General features: G+C 38.5%; 2 protein-coding genes across 2 annotated transcripts in view; one reads left to right on the forward strand and one right to left on the reverse strand.

The window, feature by feature from the left end:
• odam (odontogenic, ameloblast associated) overlaps positions 1-20234 on the forward strand; it is a 130137-nt gene that overhangs the window by 19496 nt on the left and 90407 nt on the right. The window lies entirely within an intron of this gene.
• Positions 5285-17951, reverse strand: mttp (microsomal triglyceride transfer protein). The gene is made up of 18 exons (XM_061059028.1): positions 17786-17951; positions 16041-16231; positions 15686-15829; positions 13577-13684; positions 13370-13486; positions 13142-13281; positions 12905-13055; positions 11762-11919; positions 11442-11610; positions 11089-11196; positions 10712-10924; positions 10389-10600; positions 10120-10217; positions 9735-9856; positions 9292-9519; positions 8562-8686; positions 6679-6849; positions 5285-6225 (listed from the first exon to the last, which is right to left on the reverse strand). Exons 1-18 carry the CDS (start codon positions 17838-17840, stop codon positions 6078-6080), a joined length of 2658 nt encoding a protein of 885 aa, XP_060915011.1. The 5' UTR covers positions 17841-17951; the 3' UTR covers positions 5285-6077.

Consider the following 20234-nt stretch of genomic DNA (forward strand, 5'->3'; position numbering starts at 1 on the left):
GGGAGATGAAGTAAAATATTGATAGGCATTTAGATGCCAGGTCTGCAATTATGTGGACGCTGTACTTCTTTGGTAAAGAGATAATGGAGCCTGAAGGCAACACTCTGGATGGACTGATTTATCAGACCATCAATGTACCAAACCTTCCATGTAGTCATTAACCTTAAGTAATGGCAAAAAGAGATTATGAACTACTGGACTACTTTGAAAGAAAGTATAAAGTACAGACAGACGGAGGATCTCAGAGTAGAAGGTTTGGGTAAGCCAAGGTGGTTTGGGCACCTGACTTGGACATTTCCTGAAAGCCCAGAAGTATTCCAGACAAATGCATTAAGGAAAAGGCCATGATCCAAAATATATATATAAAACTTGCATAGTCTTGCTTTAATCAAACAATAAGATTATCATGGCGAAAACACACTGTAATGTGTATTTCACACTTATTTCTGAGGACAGGGACCATTGGTGTGCACTTAATTGAAGAAAAACCCAAAACAGATTTATAGGCAATGTTGAAAAAAACATTTTTTAGAGCAAGCTCCATCAGTGGAACAACTGAAATGATTGTGTTTTCAAATTATAATTTCAAAGATGTCCCAAGGATAAGATTAAGTAAAGATGGCTGGCATTGCTATGTATAATACTACTACTCTCCAACACAAATTGTATGCATAACATTTTGATGTTTTTTAGGAGTTGGTGGCTCATATTCCTCCTCAAGTATTTGTCACCTTTGTGTAATGACTCACGAAATGCTGCTACTAACTGTACATTTGAAAGGCTTAATGAAGTCTTGTTTGTTTCTATTTAAAAGCACATGCCAGACTAGAAGAGGTGAGAAGTAGCGAGAAACACACAAGGTGTGTTGCCAAGATGAAGTATAACTGGGAGACTGGTTTAATAGTGAGCTTAGGTCAAGATCTCCTGTAGACTTTTGGGCCTATTGAGTCAGATCTAGCTATAATATTTAGGGGATAACTTCCTCTATGCTGTTTTTTTTTTTTTTTTTTTTTACACTTTTGTGTAATGTAATGGGAGTTGGCATGTGCAATCTGAATGTGTTTGTGTGTGTGGCTGTAAGTTATGGTTGGCATTTTGGTATTCTGTGAGCATACAACAAGGAGTCATGTTACTGCACTGTAGACAGCGGCGTCTACTGTACATGTGTTGGGTGTATCTTTACACTTTACACACAGCAATGTCAGTTAATCTTCGTTAAATGCCTCGACCTCTTTACCTATAATGTGTATCTACTGACGTGTTCCTTTGGAATGGCACATAGACTGATGACATCTACAAAAAATATTTATATCACTGTTTTCTGTACAGTGAAGTTTTGAGATTAATTTTATTTTTCTGTCCTGTTTCCTTTTGACCACACAGTGGAAAATTGTAGGTCTATACTTGACTCAGTTTTGTCTGCATCCCATGTAGAATTGCTGAAAATTGTAGATAGCTAAATTTAGCATGTTATAAATTTGAATCCATATTAAAAAGGTATTTGGAGCTGCTGGTCAGTCTATGTACCTTCTGTTAAATACATGTGCTCATACATCTGCAACAACAGACTTTACATAAACGGCCCTATGAGTTGATTTAATCAACAGTCATAAGAATATGTGCAGTGATTTTTAAAGGCTTGACTGTGTAATAGATTGAACATGATTTGCTCATGCTGAACATTGAATGCATTTTGAGGGGGAATGTAACTTAAATTTGCACATTTAAGTCAGAATACAATGTAATTCTTTTGGAATCCATATATAACTTTCTTATCATGCGGTTAAAAGAAAGTTAATTTACAAATAATAAATCTGTTCAGAAATTACCTTTAGAAAGCCACAGAGGGAACCTGTCAAGGGATCTTGCTTCACTTTCAGATCATTCAAAAATGCATATCATATTGAAACCTTGAGGAAAATAATGTTGTAAGAAATGTACTATAATTTGGATGCTAAATGTAAACCAGCTATTTTAATGTTTTCATTAAGATGGTTCAAAAAGGCCCCTCTGCCACATACATTTCATCAATGTTTTGTTCGACATTGTGTGTGAATAATAATGTACTTAATGCACTTGGATTTGTACTATTTTATTGCCAACACTGACAGCAATGAATGGCTGTAAAATAATGGTGCTAGCAGGAGCACTATAAGGACTTTTAACTGTAAAATGAAAGGTAATTTTTCCGTAGGGAATTCACCATAAATATGCAATATCACAGACTTTTTAGAAAATATTTGTCCAATTGTCCTTTAAATACCTGCTGACATTAAAGTTAAACATGGGAAACTGATGTGATCAGAGTTTGCTTTTACATAAAGAAAAAGGGTTAACGGAAGGTGAGATGGTCTGAGCTATGTGTAGGATTGTATGAAGAAAAAGAAGGAAAAGTGTCAATTCAAAGCATTCATGGTTGTACTGACATATCATAGCAATGTATAATTTGTATGCCCGATGTCAACGGTGTTGTGTGGCGACCCCAGAAAGAGAGAGAGGTCAGGATGACAGCAGATGGATATCTTTGAAGGAGAAGTAAGTGCTGTGTCTGCACTTACAAGCTTGAAAGTAATGAAAATGATGAATGAGTGTTACGTGTACTGACACGCCTGCATATGTTTGCAATAAATTCAAATGCAAGCTACTGAACATGTTTGTGTCAATGGATTTAAATCACTTTAAAATCTAGTTTTGTTGCACGCAAAAAAAACATTTTTCTGTAGTTTCTGTTTCATGTGACTTCCTGCACATTAAAAAATTAAGACTGATTAGAGAATTAAAAAAAATCATACCTTTTGTTTATTGAAGTTATTAATATGGTATATGACTGTCAAAGCTATAAAATACAATATTAAAGAGATTTATTATTTTATGATTGCCCATTTGAAATGTTTTAAAGTTTCAACTTGAGGCTTTATGATAAGAAAACATTGATGAAGACAAATTTGTTGGTATACAGAATTTCGAAAGGAACATAAGGCTGGTTCGAATAGACAACTTTATAAAGAGGAAGAGGTCAAAAGTATTTGATTTAAAACTTTTGTCCCCAAATGATTTTTTTTTTTTTTAAAGTTTTGTAAAAAAAAAATTGTAGATGAAATGTGTTTACCTACTTGAGTAGAACCATTACAATAGCAAATTGTAAAAAAAATAATAATAACATTTTTTTTTTTTTAAGGAAATGAATTGATAACTTTTGCCACTACAAACAAATTTACATGAACATGATGACACACACAAGTTGGGATACACAATCACGGATTTAGAAAAACAAAATGAACAACCAATCGATAATGTGTCCCACACTAAACACAAGTAAACATTTTAATTATTTATATTCTATATTGACCATTTATTCCCTCTTATCTCATTAACTCCTAACTGTTGTTTGAATTTTATTAAATGGTTAATTATGATTAAACACTAAAAACATACAAAATAAAAAACAAGGATCAAAGGGAATCGAATAGATTTATACCAACAGGCAAACACATTTGGCATCTGCCAGCGTGCAAGGTTAGCTTTCTGGTGACACTGAAACATCACCCGGCTGAGGCTTAAGTTTAACCTGACAGTTTGCTGCTGTGTTTACTTGGTTGCCATAGATGCAGTGAGACTGGCAGACACTGGTTTGCCCCCAGCTGCTCTCGGTGGTTTCTGAAGAATCTACATTAAGGCCCAGTTGTTGTATTTAGATGCCAGTGCGGGGCTCTGATGTCACAGCTGTGACACAAGAAAAGTCATGATTTATTGCCTCACCTGGATCAACAAGTATGTGTTACATATAGGCCTCAAAATACATTTTGTCTCCTTTGACTTATAACTATCAATACAAATAAGGTCTATTAGTTACGTGTGCCCCTAAAGTGGTCACTACCAACACAGTAAGGACAAGAAAGAAAATCTTGTCTTTCAAACTCCAGTGTGATTTTTCCAGGTTAAAATTTTTACCATCTTGAAATTATTTCATTGCAACAATCTTGAATTGTCATTTTTAACCACCAGGAGGCAACAGCTTTAGCACTGGGATCACTGGTTTCATATGGTTAAGCTAAGCTAAGGGCCCTGGTCTTCGCTTGAACTAACACGGACAGATACTTCTAGCTGAATGTAGGCCTGATGTCACTGGAATAACATAATAGTAATTTAATCATGCAAATATTAAGATCTAATGTTTTTTTTTTTAACCCATGTATCATCTTATTTTAGAATGCTAACATGCTTACACTGGGTAAATGAGTGAGGGGGTTAACCAATTCAGATATTTTTCTCAAGTGAATAAGCAATGCCACAGTGTAGAACTACTCTGCAACAAGTGAAACTTTATTTTTATTTATTTATTTACACTTTATTTGACTAAAAGTACAAATTAGCATCAAAATACCCTCAAGAAGCCCACAGAATGGCTCATCTTGTGACATCTTGTCCATTAGGTCATGCGTTGTCATTTAGGCTACCTTCCAGGTATAGGCTAGCCTACTGTTCAGTTCTACTCACCTTTTCTCTCCTTGAAGACACTTCACTTCATGCCCTCATGTTTCCTCTCTGTTTGTCTGTTTGTTTGTCAGACCTGCCTAATTTGTGCCACCTGTGCCCAAGTAGCTCCTTATACCCCTTTTATATCTCGGTTGTTTATGACCACATAGGCATTCCACTTAAAGTCGCCAGTTAGCATGGTCACTATTTAAACCGTTACACCGTGCTCTGTACAAGTTCGTCAGGTATTGTAGTTTTTTTCCTCTTCCTGCCTTAGTAACAGGCGAAGCTAGCAGGGTCTAAAGCTCACCAACACTGAAAAATAATGAGAGCCCCTTTAGTTAGCTTCTGTTATCTATGAGTAAGAGTGGATACTAGTGTGAGCAAGGTGATAACCACATACTTTAGGCCTACTGCTTCGCTCTAAAAGTGCCATAGAAGGAGGATTATAAGGACGACGATGAGAAGTATAAAGAACAAGAGTTAATGTGAATCCACAGATACGGTTGTGGTGACTATGCTCATTGTGATTGTCAGTGGTTGTTGGTTTTTAACTTTTGTTTATTTAAAATTTAAATACATATATGAATAAATACAAAAATATAAATGTAAAACTGAGCTTGTGTTTTGCAAAAAGTAGGTAGGTTATCATACAACCTGCTACATTAAATGGTGGAGTTGGTTTTAGAAAACTACAGATTTTAGCTCCAAATAGCTGCACTGCAGAGGCATGAAGAACAATGACAACGTGTTGGTGAAATACACTATTTTGCTATTAAATCCAAAACCACAAGCCAAACATAGTACGTGAAAAGTGTCTCCAGTGTAAATTTATTTTCATTACAGATTTAACAAAATAAACTCTTGTATGGAAACACAAGTTCAGAGAAGTTCAGACATCTTAAACCAGCCCACATCTTTCAGACGAACAGTGATTACAGGCCTGTACAAAAAATATATTCAAGTGTTGATTAATTATTTTTTTTTTTTTGGGATTCAATTTTCACCTTGGCTTAAAAATAAAGACAGTTCAGATTAATAAAAAAAAAAGGAACAGGCTACATTTGTTTTACTCTGCTTAATAAGTTATTTCAAGTGTGAGCACAGTGATGCAGTGACATACAAATAATACATTTCTCCTTCTTAGTAAACACATTTAATTACAAAACAAAGGAATGTTGACAGTAAGGAGCGTTTGTATTCATTGGGACAAGTTAATCCACTGTCTCCCGTGGATATTTACATACATCTTTACTGTAACCGTATTTGGAATACTACAGTATGGATGAGTATTACCCACCAAGTGAAACACATCACACCCTGTATGAGCCCATCATAAATACATTTTAAAGGAAACCCCATAAAAAGACAATGCAAAAATTCCTGATTTCAAACAAATGGTCCAATTAAAAATGTCTTAAATACTCACAGGAATGTAAACATTGTGTTTTTCTTTTTGAAAGAAGATTAACCACTTTCTCTCTTATGGTTTTCACTGCATGATCTGTGATAGCTGTCCCTGAATGCACTAGATCCTCTTAGTGATACTACTCTGCTCATTGGAATGACAGGTTGCTCCTGGGTAGTCCACGGTCACTCCTTTACCAGCTGGAGTCAAAAACCTTCTTGCACATGTTTGAGTTCTCCTGGTGAAGAGGGAATTCAGAGCCCGGGACAAGCTGCTTCTTGCTCTTGCTTGACATGATGCTCTTCCCTGATGACAAGCTCTCATACTTGGTCAGGTATTCACTGAAAACAGAGCATCAAAAAACAGACAATGAGGTTTCGGTAAAGCTAATCCAACAGTTAAACCAGAAAGTATTGGGAAGCTCAGAAAAGCTGGGTAATAGTAATAATGGTGATCTCATTTTAAGGTAGCAATAAGGTGAAATTATGAAGTAAACAGAGTATTAGTACAAAATAAAGTAACATACTTAAAGCAGTTATAGCAATATTTGTATAAAAATGGTGAAAAAGGGGCATTACTGGGCTAATAATAAAGGGTTAAGTGGGTTATATAACTAATTTATTTCATATTGGCTACTGCATAATGCCTTCAGAAACTAATGAATCTATGACTATATCATAATATCACACAGTATGGTATAGTAGCATCATAAAATTGACTGTTATCTCATGGAATTATTACTCCGCTATTATCATATTACCGAGCTGTAATCTAAAGGATTAGTCTCGCAGTACCTGACAGGGAAGGTCGTTTTGTCCATCTGCATGCAAACCAGGAAGGGATATTCAGAAAACTGGACGGTGGTGATGAAGTCCAGTGATGCCTCAGTTTCAAAGCTGACCTCCACACCGGCTCTCATGAAGTCCATGTCCACCGTAACGTTGCCAGTAACCACTAATGCGGCCCTGAAATCATAAGCAAGTAAAAAGACAATTTCAAATCAGACCGAAAGACAGAGGCAAGACTGTGAAAATAATGTTTTTCCATGTAAGATTACTGACTTCTACTTATTGCTATAAAGGTTTTCCGGCATGTGAATAAATGGTGTGAAAAGACACTTGTTTGAACTAAACAAGAATTTATCAACTTTGAAATAGAGTCACGTGATTATACATGAATCGTATAGTATCTTATGCAGCTGTTTAATTACTGTTTTTTTAACAAACCCTTATCCCTCAACTAGCAAGCATAGTGTGAAACAAAACAGTCAGTTGATTGCAGTTCTGAGGTGTTTTGATATACAAACTGTAACAGACAGCTTCTAGCCAATAAGGAGCCATAACACACACAGTCACACAGTTTCAATCAGTGGCTAGAAAGCATGTTTAGGCAGAGAAACAGTTTAACTAAATAGTTACAAATCCTTTTTTTTTTTTTTTTTTTTTTAAATGTTTCAAACCAAAGTTGGTGCCAACCAGTTTAAAAATCCAACCTCTTTAACTTTGCCTGCAGAAACATGCCTTGGCAAACATGCCAGCGTGGTTTGTTCTGCTTCTATAGATAGCCTGCCAGTCTATTATCAGAGTGGACGAGGTACAACTATGCTGATCCATTCACCTGCCTCTGCCATTCCCGCTCTACACATGGATCAAATCGTCCTGAAGTCTAACAGCGATCGGAAAGGGGTAAATAAAACTACAAATATGGAACCTCTTCCATCTCTGTTTAAGCATATTTTAGTTTGTCATGATGCTGTTCCAAAAAAAATGGATATAACACACGGCATCAATTATAGAGGTCCTGATTAAAAGAAATGTTGTCTTTCCTTTTTTGTTCAGGCAACGTGGGAATATACAAAAACTGCACAGAAAAATGACTACCCAATTGAGGAGTAATTCTAAGGCACTTGGACTCTGTTTGGTTCCAGTTTGCTGTTGTAGTGCTTACAACTTCATCTAAGTCTGGATACCAACATCTTTTGTTGACTTACTTGAGGGCTAAAAAAAATCTTTCCAGCATCCAGTTTTGCAGTAACCCTGACCCCTTACTCTGAAACCACACCGAATTTAAATGTAACAAAGATCTGTGGCCTTGCTCGTCTAAAGCCTGTTTCATCACCACATGCCAAGAGTCAGCCGATGCATGCGTGATGACGATGTGCTCCATTTTCAGCCGCTACTGTTGTGTGTTGACTGTCATGTTGTTAAAATAGAGAACCAGACAGCGCTGACGTCATATCTACACAAACCTACAAACGAGACAGGCGTAAAGCACAATACTGGAGTGGGTCCAACATGCCGCTGGAACAAATGAATCAGACAACACTTATAGACCATCTAAAGATCACTTGAATGGAACATCAGAGAGAGAGCTATTTGCAGTGCGGTGACATCGCTTCTAAACTTCTAAAACCTTTCAGTCACAAAAGGTTCATTTCTAAGAATGGCCTCTATCACAATGACCTTTGCCCTGCCAGTGTATTACATCATACTGTGCATAAAGTACATACAGTACAAACATACTCGGAGATAATTTAACATTTCATGGTTTGCACTCAAGGCTGTGACCTATATCCATGTACATATTATGTTACATAAAATATTTTCTAAGGCCCCAATCGGGCTATGTACCAATAACATCTGTGGTAGCTGTTTAAGTACTTGTCTCTCCTCTGTACCTGTTGTTGACACTGGTCTTGGACTCCCTGTACCACAGACTGATCTCCATGCCTCCAGAGATGTCGATGGCCAACCCTCCTTGGAACTCTGCGCTCGCCTTCAGCCCAGACTGCAGCTGGATCACCTGGTGGAAACATCAATAAAGACATAAGGTTGGACAATGGAAGACGTGGTTACACTGGACCCCTTGATGCATGAGCTACATTCTATTCCTTTATTTCTATGTTAAACTAAAATGTCCAAGTACTTAAGACAAATGATATGTCACATCCTTGTATCAGTTGTACATCTTTGAACCTTGTTAACACTTCGGTAAAAGGGTCACATATTACGCAAAATACACTTTACCATGTTTTTGTCCCGAGCCTGTCTACAAACCCCTCAATTATGAGAAAAGTCCATTATCTCCACTTTTTAGAAAAATTCTGCTCTCTGAGTCCGCCTTCTCACCATAAACAATTGGGCATGGGGCAAGAAAGCCCAAACCAACCAAGCCCTTTCAGAGGGGCTTGGAAGTCATTCACTATCTGTTTGTGTACACATACTGGATGCATATGGCAGAGTAAACCAGTCCTGAAGTCTGCATAACAAACGTTTGCTGGGTCACTGTCTTAAAATGGCTTACATGTAATGTACATGTGAGTCTATTAAGTTAAGGACTTTCTACTTTATTGTGTAGTTAAGTGTCAAATGTGGTGTTTCAGCAGTACAGCGTATAAGCGGGCTTACCTCAGAGTGATCAGTCAGCAGGATGAGTCCCTTCACTACATTCATGGGCTCCCCGGTCATGGAGAACATCTTGGACATGAGGTCACTGTAACCCTTGAAGAAAGTGACTGGTCGAAGCTGGACGTCAAAAAGTAGAGCAGACATCCCAGCGAACGATTCCAAGTCTCCCTCTCCCTCATCAGGTGTGGCAGCAATCAGTGACTCCAGACCCTGAGCCTCAATGGCAACCTGGAGGAAAGGAAGAATCCTCAGGTGAGTCCAAATCAGCATTTTGGAAGTTCATTACTTTTAATAAGGAATAATAGGACAAGTCATTTGTATGGCAAATATCACATTATGAAGGCAATTTAATGTTTTTGTTAACTGAACAACTTCAAAACAGTACATTTAGTATAAATATTACAGTCATTTATTTTGCTTTTCATTCTTTCATTCTGTGTTACCTGTAATCCATGTAGCATTGCTCCTTTACTAGCACCATAAATATTCATGTTGCTTCTCCTCAGGATCCCGGAGCCTGAGTACAGGATGTCCAAACTGTATGTAGAGGTTACATCAGCAGATTCTGTGGTGAGAAGAGTTTTAAACTGCTCAGTCAGTATGCATACAACTTGTAATGTTATTTATTTACGATAATTGCTTTAACGGTAATGATAGGATAATGCACAATGATGGCTTTGAAGTCCAGCCGAAATGTAAACAAAACAACCTAAATGTCAATGGAATTTTTTTTATCAACAATTTCTTTGTTCCATTATGTAATCTTGACCCTGAAGACTATTTTTGCATGATTCTATTTTAGATATGAGATGAGGGTTGATTACTCACGTGCCATGAATCCAGAGTAAGCAGACGATGACCCAACCTTTGAAAAGCGGTCGTAATTGTGGGAATTCATATCCTTCATAGCTTGTGTTATAACTTTGCTGAAAATTGAAAACAGAAATTGATATTACAAAGATGATAGAAATATGTTTTGCCAAAATCTTAAAACATAAAATTCTGCTAGACGAAGTTCTTGTATTTGTCAGTGCACAACTATGAAGTCTTAAAAAGCAAAGTTGCCTTGTCTTTTGGTTTGTCATCTGATAACACACCTTGCGGGCAGCTGGAAACGGAGGATGTCCTGGATCTTGGACAGCATGTATTTGTTCATTTCGTGAGGCAGGTTTCCGATAGACAAAAGCAGATTCTTGACCTCGGTGTATGAAGGGTTGCTGCTGAGGATGACATCAGCAGCCGCGGCTCTCACATTTTTCTCATAGATCCGTCGGTTCTGGTGGTAAACCCTGTTCACTGTCTGTTTAACCTACAAAAGACATAAACATCGGTTTCACTTCTGTACTACTTCTCTTCACAAACCGTTAAAATGAGTAACATCAGTTCAGGTGATGTGATTATCATGTACACCGTGGTTTACCTCTTCGGTCATGAGATCTGAGTTGTATCTCTGCAGGGCAGTGAGGGCGATGGTGCTGTAAGCTCCAACCTCTGACTCAGCGTATCTGGTAAAGATGGGAATGGCCTCAGGAAGCATGGAGTTCTTCAGAGCCAGGAGATACATCTGGACCTCAGACTCCACCTGGGTGCTGTCAGGGCCGACTAAAATCAGCTCCTTCACCTGCTCCACCGTCTGAAAGGTAAACACACAGCAGAGAGTCATCAGTCAGCTCATGGATTCATTTCAACATGGTTTACTTTTACAGAACATCTAAAGTGGGCACTGCGTTTTTGTGCAACTTGGCATTTATTTTCTTTCTTTCTTTTTATTCATTTTTTATCTTCTTGAAAGCTCACCGGTAAGTTGCAGCCTCCTTTCTGACACAGCTTATGGACCAGGGCTCCCATAATGATCACCACTGACTCTTTGATGTCAGTACTGCCGATCTTTCCCTTGGAAATATCCTAAAAAAAACAAAAAAAAAACATTAACATTCAATGCTGGCGTATCATTAAAATATAATATGACTTTGTTTGGGAGACTTATTTTAAGTTTAATTTCTTAATAATAAGACGTGTTTAAAATCTTCAATTCAATTTAACCGATTCAGGATAAAGACCATGCTTCGCTAGTTAAAAGGCATACATCATGTCTTGTGACCATTTTGGGTACATTTTGCAAACTCTGGTTTTCACGAGATGACACTTACCAGCAGAGCCCGGAGCATCCTCTCGTTGGGGTGCGAAGCGAAGCCACATGCGTAGAGAAACCTCTCCTGCAGAACCAAACCCTTGGCATCGGTGAAGTTAAGGAACTCAAGCATGGCATCCAGAGATGCAACAGTCTGGGAGGAGGTCACCGCATCCACCACCTGAGGTCTGATACCAACCGGAAGAAAGAACACCCAGCGACGGTCGGTTAATCTTGTTGTTTACTGACATTCTGTCAAGTTCAGACATATTTAAAGAAACTGGCGAGTGGTGGACGCTGAGGGTCAGTTTAGATGGAGTAAATGAGGAGCCTGCTTACAGAGATGTCTTGCTGGCACTCTTCAGCACTTTGAGGATCTCGTCCTTGGACGCCTTCCTAATGCTCTGGATGAGAGCCAGGAAGCTGCGAGGAGCCGTGGCTTTGGACAGGCTCGCCGGCTCCAGCTGCTTCTGTAGAGCCTGCCAATGTTCAAAAAGCTAAGAGGAAGAACACAGGGGAGAGGGGATTAGAGGACATATCATTTTCAGTTAATAGTACACAAATATACAATATCAATTTACTGATAGTGTTATTTAGGGCCCTTCTTGGAATATTGACAACTCAGACCTTTATGCTCTGAAAACGACCTGTACTTACTGCACTGACCATTAAATGACTGAATGCATCAGCATTTTCTTTGATGAGTTTATTATTAGAGACAGAAAGGATGGCAAAACCATACGAACAGGGCTAAAGTTGTAATAAACAGAATTATTCCTTGAAAAGGAAACTGGGTGCAAGGAGCTTCTTATTATTGCTAATATTATGGCACTATATCATGGTAAATTAAGGCAGGGACATGCCACCTTCAAATCGTTATGTCTGTAACCCATGTACCTGTACCTGGTGGTTAAACAGACAAACTTAAAGCGTGACTTAAAGTAGTCTTGTTGGCAGCACTGTGAGGCTGCAGTATCTGCTAAATGATGATCAAAAATCAGAATGTTAACATGCGGATGTTATAAATGCATAGTGGTTACAATGATAAACACAATGATTGAAATGTTATCACTAAAAGTACAGTTGTGGATGACTACTTTGGTTTGACTGGCCTTTGGTGATAAAACCAAAATGTTTTTGGAAAACAGAAAACTTCACTTTTACTCCTTTACTAGAAATTTTTAGGAATGAAGAAAAAAAGTGATTAAGATTTATCTAGATCTGGAAATGAGTGTCTGTACACATTTTTATGGCCAACCATCCAAAAAGACAATTCAGTCTGGATCCTAAATTTGAACCGTGTGATTTGAGAACTTAAAAGGTTCAACAGAAACATTAGAACTGGAAAGTCTGTATGAAACTTTCTATTCAGGACTCATTTGAAGAAGAAAAAAATACAACCAACCAAAAGCTGGACCAACACTACCATCCATAGATGTGTTTGTGTAGTAAATGTTAGCTTGCAGGTGAACAGGTACTCACTGATGGGCAGCCCTTGCACTGTGATTTGACCTTTTCAGCAATGATGCCAACAGCTGCCAGTTTGGGATCAATTGACTTGACAACACCAGACACATCTTTTCCTGCAGCCTCCAGCGGTCCACCCTCAACGCCTACCAATGTCAGGGTTTGCCTGTGAAGTAAGACATTAACTATTTGAAGGTGTGTGTCTATACGACCACATGGAGGCACACATGAAGTGTTAGTTGAAGCCTTTACCTGGACATGACTTTGGCTGCAGCAGATCTGCGAGAGTTCACGGCTAGTGAATGTGTTTCTTCAGCAGAGGCGGAGCGGATGAAACCATCTTCAAAAGTGAATGTTGTAACAGAACTGGACTTCCCGCTCACACCCAAGACCTGAAAACAGAAACCAGTGTAGATGTGTTTAATTGGTACTTTAGAGTTTAGATTTCAGCCATGTCATTTGGTCTGAACGCGGTCATACCTGGCTGTGTGTGGTGAATCCTGTCTCTGGGGTCTTGCACGTCTCCGGGTTCTTGGTTCTCGTCACTTGACCTTTGGCTGCCTTGTACTCGACTGTGCACCTTCCTGACACGTCGTTCTGTTCCAAACACATTAAGGGTTTTCACATAAGCAACATGTTTTAAAAAATACTTCAGGAATGTTTCCAGAGTGCTATCAAAAGATTTACCTCAATAACCTTCCCAGTGTTGAGCTGTACTTGCATCAAGCTGGCCAGTCCTCTTTTAAGGTTCTTGATGGTTGCAGGTTCGGACCGGTAGCTGTAAAATGCTTTAGTCTGAAGAAGAATTGTAAGAAAAAAACATGTCAAAATGAATCCCATACTTTTGTACATGGAACAAGACATACAGTATCTGGGAGCTAGAGTAGAATATTGCCTTATTCTATACCTCTTACTTATTTGACAGATTTCTTTATGACCTGATTGAGGTCAGGCCAATCGTAAAAGTTTATCCAATATGAGGCACCATTGAGGCATGTGTGTAGACAAATAAGGTGGCAGTCATTGCAGTGGAATTGTATGTATCTGGTACTTTGTTTTTATTATTATTTACAAGACCTCTCCATGACACACACACACACACACACACACCTGTTGTGTTGAACTTGAATCAACATGAACTGTTTGTAAGTTATTAGCAGTTTAACCAAGCAGCCTACTGATACGCTCTGATCGGTTGTACCATCCAGAGGCTTTTACTTTGCACCTGTTCATAATGAACTGAGTGTTTCCAGTTGTACCCACACTTGTATGATGCTGTCAGTCTAATGCTGTGTAGTAATGCATACCAAAGCAGCAGATAAAGCAGAGAGTAAGGCAAGCGGCACACAGTGTCGTACGTGCTGCTGCACACAAAGCCCTTCAGGGTGTCAGCTTTCCATTACACACTTGAGAACGCAGACATGTGTGCTCGGTGATGACATCATACACTATTTTCATTGTATATGCTTTGAAGTGGAGATCAAGAGCAAACCAGAATACTTTTGTATTAGCGCTTTCAATTTTTTTAAAAGAGTCTTTTCTCAACCTGGCTACATTATGTCACCTTTAAAAATATCCTGAGTCCACATCGCTGCACTGACCAGCATAACAGATGAGTCAGTTGTGTGTTTACATGTGTTTATGCTATCATATTAAATAATGGAACTGAAGCTGTCATATTAGCTCGCATCATCTTGGGAAATATCATATCACTGTGTACCAAACAGTTTTCCTAATGAGACTGCAGTTTGGCTCAAAACTCTCTGTCTTGATCCTGAGTGCAGAAAACAGCCTATGACATCATCTTACTGTGTCTTCTATGGTACGTTATTTATTTTAGGTGCTCAGCCATAATATCAGCTAGAACCACCATAAATAGATTGCTACTTCTGGTATTTGTAGGAGACACTGATCCGTCCTGTTTGACCATCCAAAGGCTCATTTTCCAACTTTAAACTGCGAAAAAAACATTTTTTTTTTTTAATTATAAATGGTTAATTCTTCCCTTCTTATTTTCAGCTGATAAACACCAGATAAAGTTACATATTTACTTTTGAATTATCACAATAAACTATTGCAGACCTGGCATAATTTGAAGACCAAAACCATGGTTACAGCAACTAATTGCATCTCTTCATAAAATTTACGGCATTACTGGATCAACAAACGATCAAAATCTAAAAAAAAATGCTGATAATGTTCTCACTCCTACTATAGCAGTAGCAATCAACCCTTTATGGATGTGAATGGGTGCCATATTATCCCTCTTTTTAAATGAAAAATACAATAAACAATTTATTGATAAATAAATAAATAAATAATATTATTTTGGTGGTGATTATACCCGACTGATGATAAAACAGTAATATAAGATTGGCTTTAAGTCAAACATCTCCCAGGCAGTAAGCTGAAAACACAAATGTTATCTGAACCTGCTGACCTTTGTACACATACATATTTGATGGTATTTCCCCTGCCAGCATCATCACTCCTCCACTATGAAAGTGACTAATCCTTTGAAGACAACAGGGACGGCTAGTAGCGCGCAACTGACTTTTTAACAATACTTCTGCAAGAATCTCTCAGGATTACAAGATCGCACATTGACTTCAAACAACAATGAACCTACGCCCACTTTTACCAAATATCTTCCATTTAGAAGATAATACGGATAAAAACCAACACATAGGGTTGTTGTCATTTATTAGGAGTACTCTCTACTTATGCGTCCTCTTCACTACCAATGATCTAAATGTATTTCACAAGTGTCAAAAGAGTCAATGCTTAAGTTCTTACCTTTCCATTTCTTAGATGCACCAAGAAAGGTTTGCTCAGAGCTGCTAGATTGGTCTTCCCCAAAACACTTTCTGTTGTGGATCCATGGAGGACGTTCTTCTTCTGTGATTTACGCGACACATTCTCAATCCTCACATTTGAGATCTGAGGAAGAGACGATAAGCAATGTGAGCCAAAGCATGCACCTCTTTTGGCTGGATATTTTTCATTCATTGTAATGAATGAAAGAAAGCACACAACAAGCTTTATCGTGAGAAATATGGAATGGATCATTTAACTCTCAAATAATTCATTCGATGACATTTAAAAAAAAATATATACTGCAGATGAACATGATGTGTTTGGGCTGACGTACCGCCAGTTGAATGAGTTGGTTGTCTTCATTGCTGGGATCTCTCCACACTAGGTTGACGTCCACATCGCTTGAGATCCTGTAGCCGGCGCTTCCCTTGTTTGATCCCCTGATTCTGTCCACCAGCACATCGGTGGTGTAGCTGAATTTGTACAGCTGGTCGTTGTTCAGTCGGGGTCCAGCAGCAGCAGCACCTGAGAAAACACAAGACACACAGCTGGTGAGCAAACAAGAGTGGAGAAAGTGATGAACAATAAGACGAGACTGTCATCATACTGCAGTGTGAATATTCTGTCTTATATTTACTTATTACACCACTGCTTTAATTATAAATATCAGCTAATATAAACCTGAAACTTGATATCCTCATCCATCCTAGTGAGTATTCAGTTGTCCAAATTTTAGTCAGTGTTAGTCTGAGATTTGAACTTAAAGCATCGGCGTGTTGTCCTCAGGAACAGGTGATGGATATTTTGAAGATAAAGTGGAAATTTGGTTTGCTTCTTACTTTTTTTTAAAAAGTTTCTATTCAGGAGCAAACTCTCAAAATCTCAGATGTCCACACCTGTGATAAGCAAATAGCTGCACAACACGGGGATAGTTTTCAACTTTGTCCACACTTTTAAATACCTTGCAATCAGTGATAACATAAACTTGTCAAGGAGCTCAAACAAAATTGAATTTAGGCCATTTTTAACTGGTGGTGAGTCAAAAAAAGGTCTTGTGAATAGGAATCTACTAAAGTCGTTGACAAACACGAGATACCAGACATGTTGTTGTATTTGCTTATGACAAGACAAAATGGTCATATTTCCATTATCATATGTGACGTGTGCTTGAGACCCATTTTTAAAGGTGTAGGATTTTTGGACTAGTAACACCAGAGTCTGTTAAACCAGGAGTTGACAACCTCTGGTCAGATGTCCTCTGAAAAGCTGTGTTTAAGCTCAGTTTTCCAACACTTCAAGTATTGATTGACTTTTCCCCCCCCAAAAGAAGAATATCCTCTAAACATGCAAACCTTCTTTTTTTTTTTCATTTTCTGTTTTGTTTCGTCTACAGAGAAAAACAGTCTGTGGATAGACTGTGGATAGTGTTAAGGTGATTCAATCAGCAACCTTTTAACAAGGCGTGTTCATCATGAGTAAAAGAAGATAAAAATCTCTGCTGTGCTGTATTTGTGACAAGCTAAGCTCTGTCAGATATGACAGTAGGCCACGAGGGAGGACAGACTGACGTGTCAGTATTTGATTACATCACCGGTCATACACCAGTGTTCAACAAATTCAAGCTTCTGTTCTGGGTCACTTTGTCTTTAGTCAACCACTGTCTGAGATAAAAGATACTACCAGAAGTTATTTATGTCTAACACTGTCAATCAATGGTGACATCAAGCTGTGACAATGAACAAGACCCTGACATTGTGGACTTTGTAACATCACCTAGCATGATCTACAATCATTTTCATTCATGATTCAGTCCCTGAGGCAAAATAAAAGAGGCTTTTCACTTTCAATATCATAAAAAAAAAAAAAAAAACTCTCCAACTTGACCTGAAGCTACCAGAGTACAGCAAAGTTTCAGTTTGAGCTGGTGACATTTTCTACAAGTTGAGGAATAAGCATGTTCTTGTCTGAAATACATTCACTCTGCATTTAGGCCTATCACATAATCTGCAATTCATTTCTTCTGACAAACATTCCCCTACATCACACTGTCAACAACACAACAGTCCCCCACCCACTTACCCGTGACAGAGACGGACGAGGCTGCACAAAGCAGGAACACAAGCAGAGTGAACATTGTGCGTCCTCTCTCTCTCTCTCTGCAGCACACAAGAAATCGACACAGAAACACGGTCAGGTGCCGAAGAGGCTCTGGAAGGCCAAAAAGAAAGGCAAAGCAGCTCCGAGCTTCTCCTATTAGGGTTTTTTATCGGAGGGGAGGGCAGACTCCAAACTCCACGCTCAAGTACTAAGTACGAGATAACGCTTCAATCATTAACCGGAAGAGCACTGATTTGACAGCAACTACTAGTGATGTGTAGTCCGTGAACGATTCGTTCAAAACGAACTACTGGGCTTACTATAATGAGAGAGATGCGACCAGCCCCCTCTTTTAATGCAGGGAGACCATGACATTGATTGATCAGTGAATGGGATTATGTGATTGATTCGTTTGATCAAGACACAAGTGAGACTCTCCAGCTTGAGTAGGCTACAGGTTTATAGTAGTCTGTATCATGCACCGACTAGTCATTGAAGAAAGACAGCCTACTATAATGCTAGAAAAAAAAATAGCCTTACTAATTTAGTAGGCTACAAAATAGCGTTTGATATTTACCGAGAGGAGGCGAAGAGACGTCCTCATGAGGCACCTTTCACCTATTTTTCATTCTGGGATGAATAGTTCCTTCTTTGTCGTTGTGTCTTGGGTGGCTTTTGGAGGAAATGGGCAGTCTGTAGTCAAACCAGCCCATAGCTCAAATTACAGCATCTCAGGGTAGTCAAAAGGTGCAGCACATTTTAGGTAAAGCAATGAGGACACTTTGTCGATAGAAAACCCCTGATAAGTCTATTGGGTTTGCTTTTTAGACGTATCAGGCATGCTGATTATTTTTTTTTATTTTAAGTTCACAGTAGGCTCCATTAATTAGTGTTTGTTGTTAAACTTTCCCATATTCAGTCTGTGTGATCATAGGATGTTAAAGAGACATCTACACACAGGTTAGTTTGTATGGGTGGGTGTGGTAAGGGGGGAGACTGTCAGTGGTAGTTTAACATGATGGCATGAACATCTCTATCATCAGCAGCTTTACACTCATTCTTCTGTTTTCATGTAGATTAAATTATAATCAATATTGTTCTCTGTCTTCTCTCTTAAGTTAAACCTATCATCCTAAAGAAGCTTTCCTTCTACATCAGCAACAGTGCCTATAGACCTGCATTGTTTGTTTTTCATTGAACCCATCCTTTGTTCGGATTACTTCAGTTGTTGGGGATCTTCTGGGTCGTGCAGGAGGTACAAAGTGAGAGCAGATGTGCAAAAAGTGGTGCAAAAATCACAGCTACGACCCCGGTGAACTGGCCCTTAATCACCAATAGGCTATCAATGTAGCTGTAGAGTGAGAAACTCTAGGCTACAAATTAATAAGCACAGCACTAGTATAGCTAAAGCACAAGTAATGTAACAGAGCGGGAAAACACCCAGCTACAAATCCTATAGTTTCTCAAATAAGTCAATTCTATAAAGACTCTTATAGGTTTTAAGTTTTGGGCTGTATTGAGGTATAGCCTACGTAACTTCAGTAGCCCCAACAAAGATGTTAACTGTGAGAGGGAGAAAATGTTCCGTCATCTATAATCAGTTTGTCATACGTGTTTCATAAAATATGTATGCAGCAGCATAGAATAGGTTAAAAAAAAAAGTTTAAATGTTATAACTAATTTAAAACCAATGTCAACTAAGTGAAAAGTTAGCCCAAAAGAATCAAAAGTGCACTTTCTCAATATGCTAAAGAGTGGCTCCGGGTGTGATATTGTAGTTGGTCTCAACCGTTTTGCACAGTTATGTTGGTGTAAAATTATCTTTCACAAAAATAACTTATCGTTTTAAAGATGTAGCCGCCAAGTAGTCGAGTAAGTTGTGGATAACACACATTATACTTTATGAACTACAGTACTTTGAGTAGGCCGACATGTATCTGTTACTATCACCTGAACATGGAGGTCATCCAGAGTAAAGCACATCAGTTCATTAAAGTGAGCATCCATTGACCGTCCTCCTCTGAGACATTTAGCAGTGTGAACTTTCTGGTGGTAAAACTTAGTCTAGTAAACAAAAATCACATCTGCACTGTGTCTTCACAGAATGGTTTGTATCTTCACTTCAGCGCACAGACATCTTCTCAGCTCTAATCAGATGACGATCCCCTTTCTTTCCTGCAGCTAGACAACATCTCCATCAGTTGGGAAGCTGCTCTGTCAGGAGATAAAACTTCTGGATATCAATGTCTAGCCTCAGGCAAGAGTCAGGAGCCGCTGCTGTGCTTCCCGTTGGACTCAGGATCCCAGATCATCTTTCACAGATAAAGTTCCAAAAAGTCATGACCTGTGACACACTGAAAGATGATTATTACATATTTTTCAGAGAAATTGGACATTAGGTTATCCCTACTTCTATATATTAACTTTAAAA

This window comes from Labrus mixtus, chromosome 2, assembly GCF_963584025.1.
Source record: "Labrus mixtus chromosome 2, fLabMix1.1, whole genome shotgun sequence".
NCBI classification, from domain to species: Eukaryota; Metazoa; Chordata; class Actinopteri; order Labriformes; family Labridae; genus Labrus; species Labrus mixtus.

What these genes read in the sequence shown, in the direction of transcription:
- mttp (XM_061059028.1), bottom strand. Translation starts at nt 17,840, where the DNA reads ATGTTCACTCTGCTTGTGTTCCTGCTTTGTGCAGCCTCGTCCGTCTCT. An exon ending in ACCAACTCATTCAACTGGCG is followed by an intron (nt 15,830 to 16,040) that starts GTACGTCAGCCC and finishes TCTCTTCCTCAG; the next exon opens with ATCTCAAATGTGAGGATTGA. An exon ending in AAGACCAGTGTCAACAACAG is followed by an intron (nt 6,850 to 8,561) that starts GTACAGAGGAGA and finishes TTATGATTTCAG; the next exon opens with GGCCGCATTAGTGGTTACTG.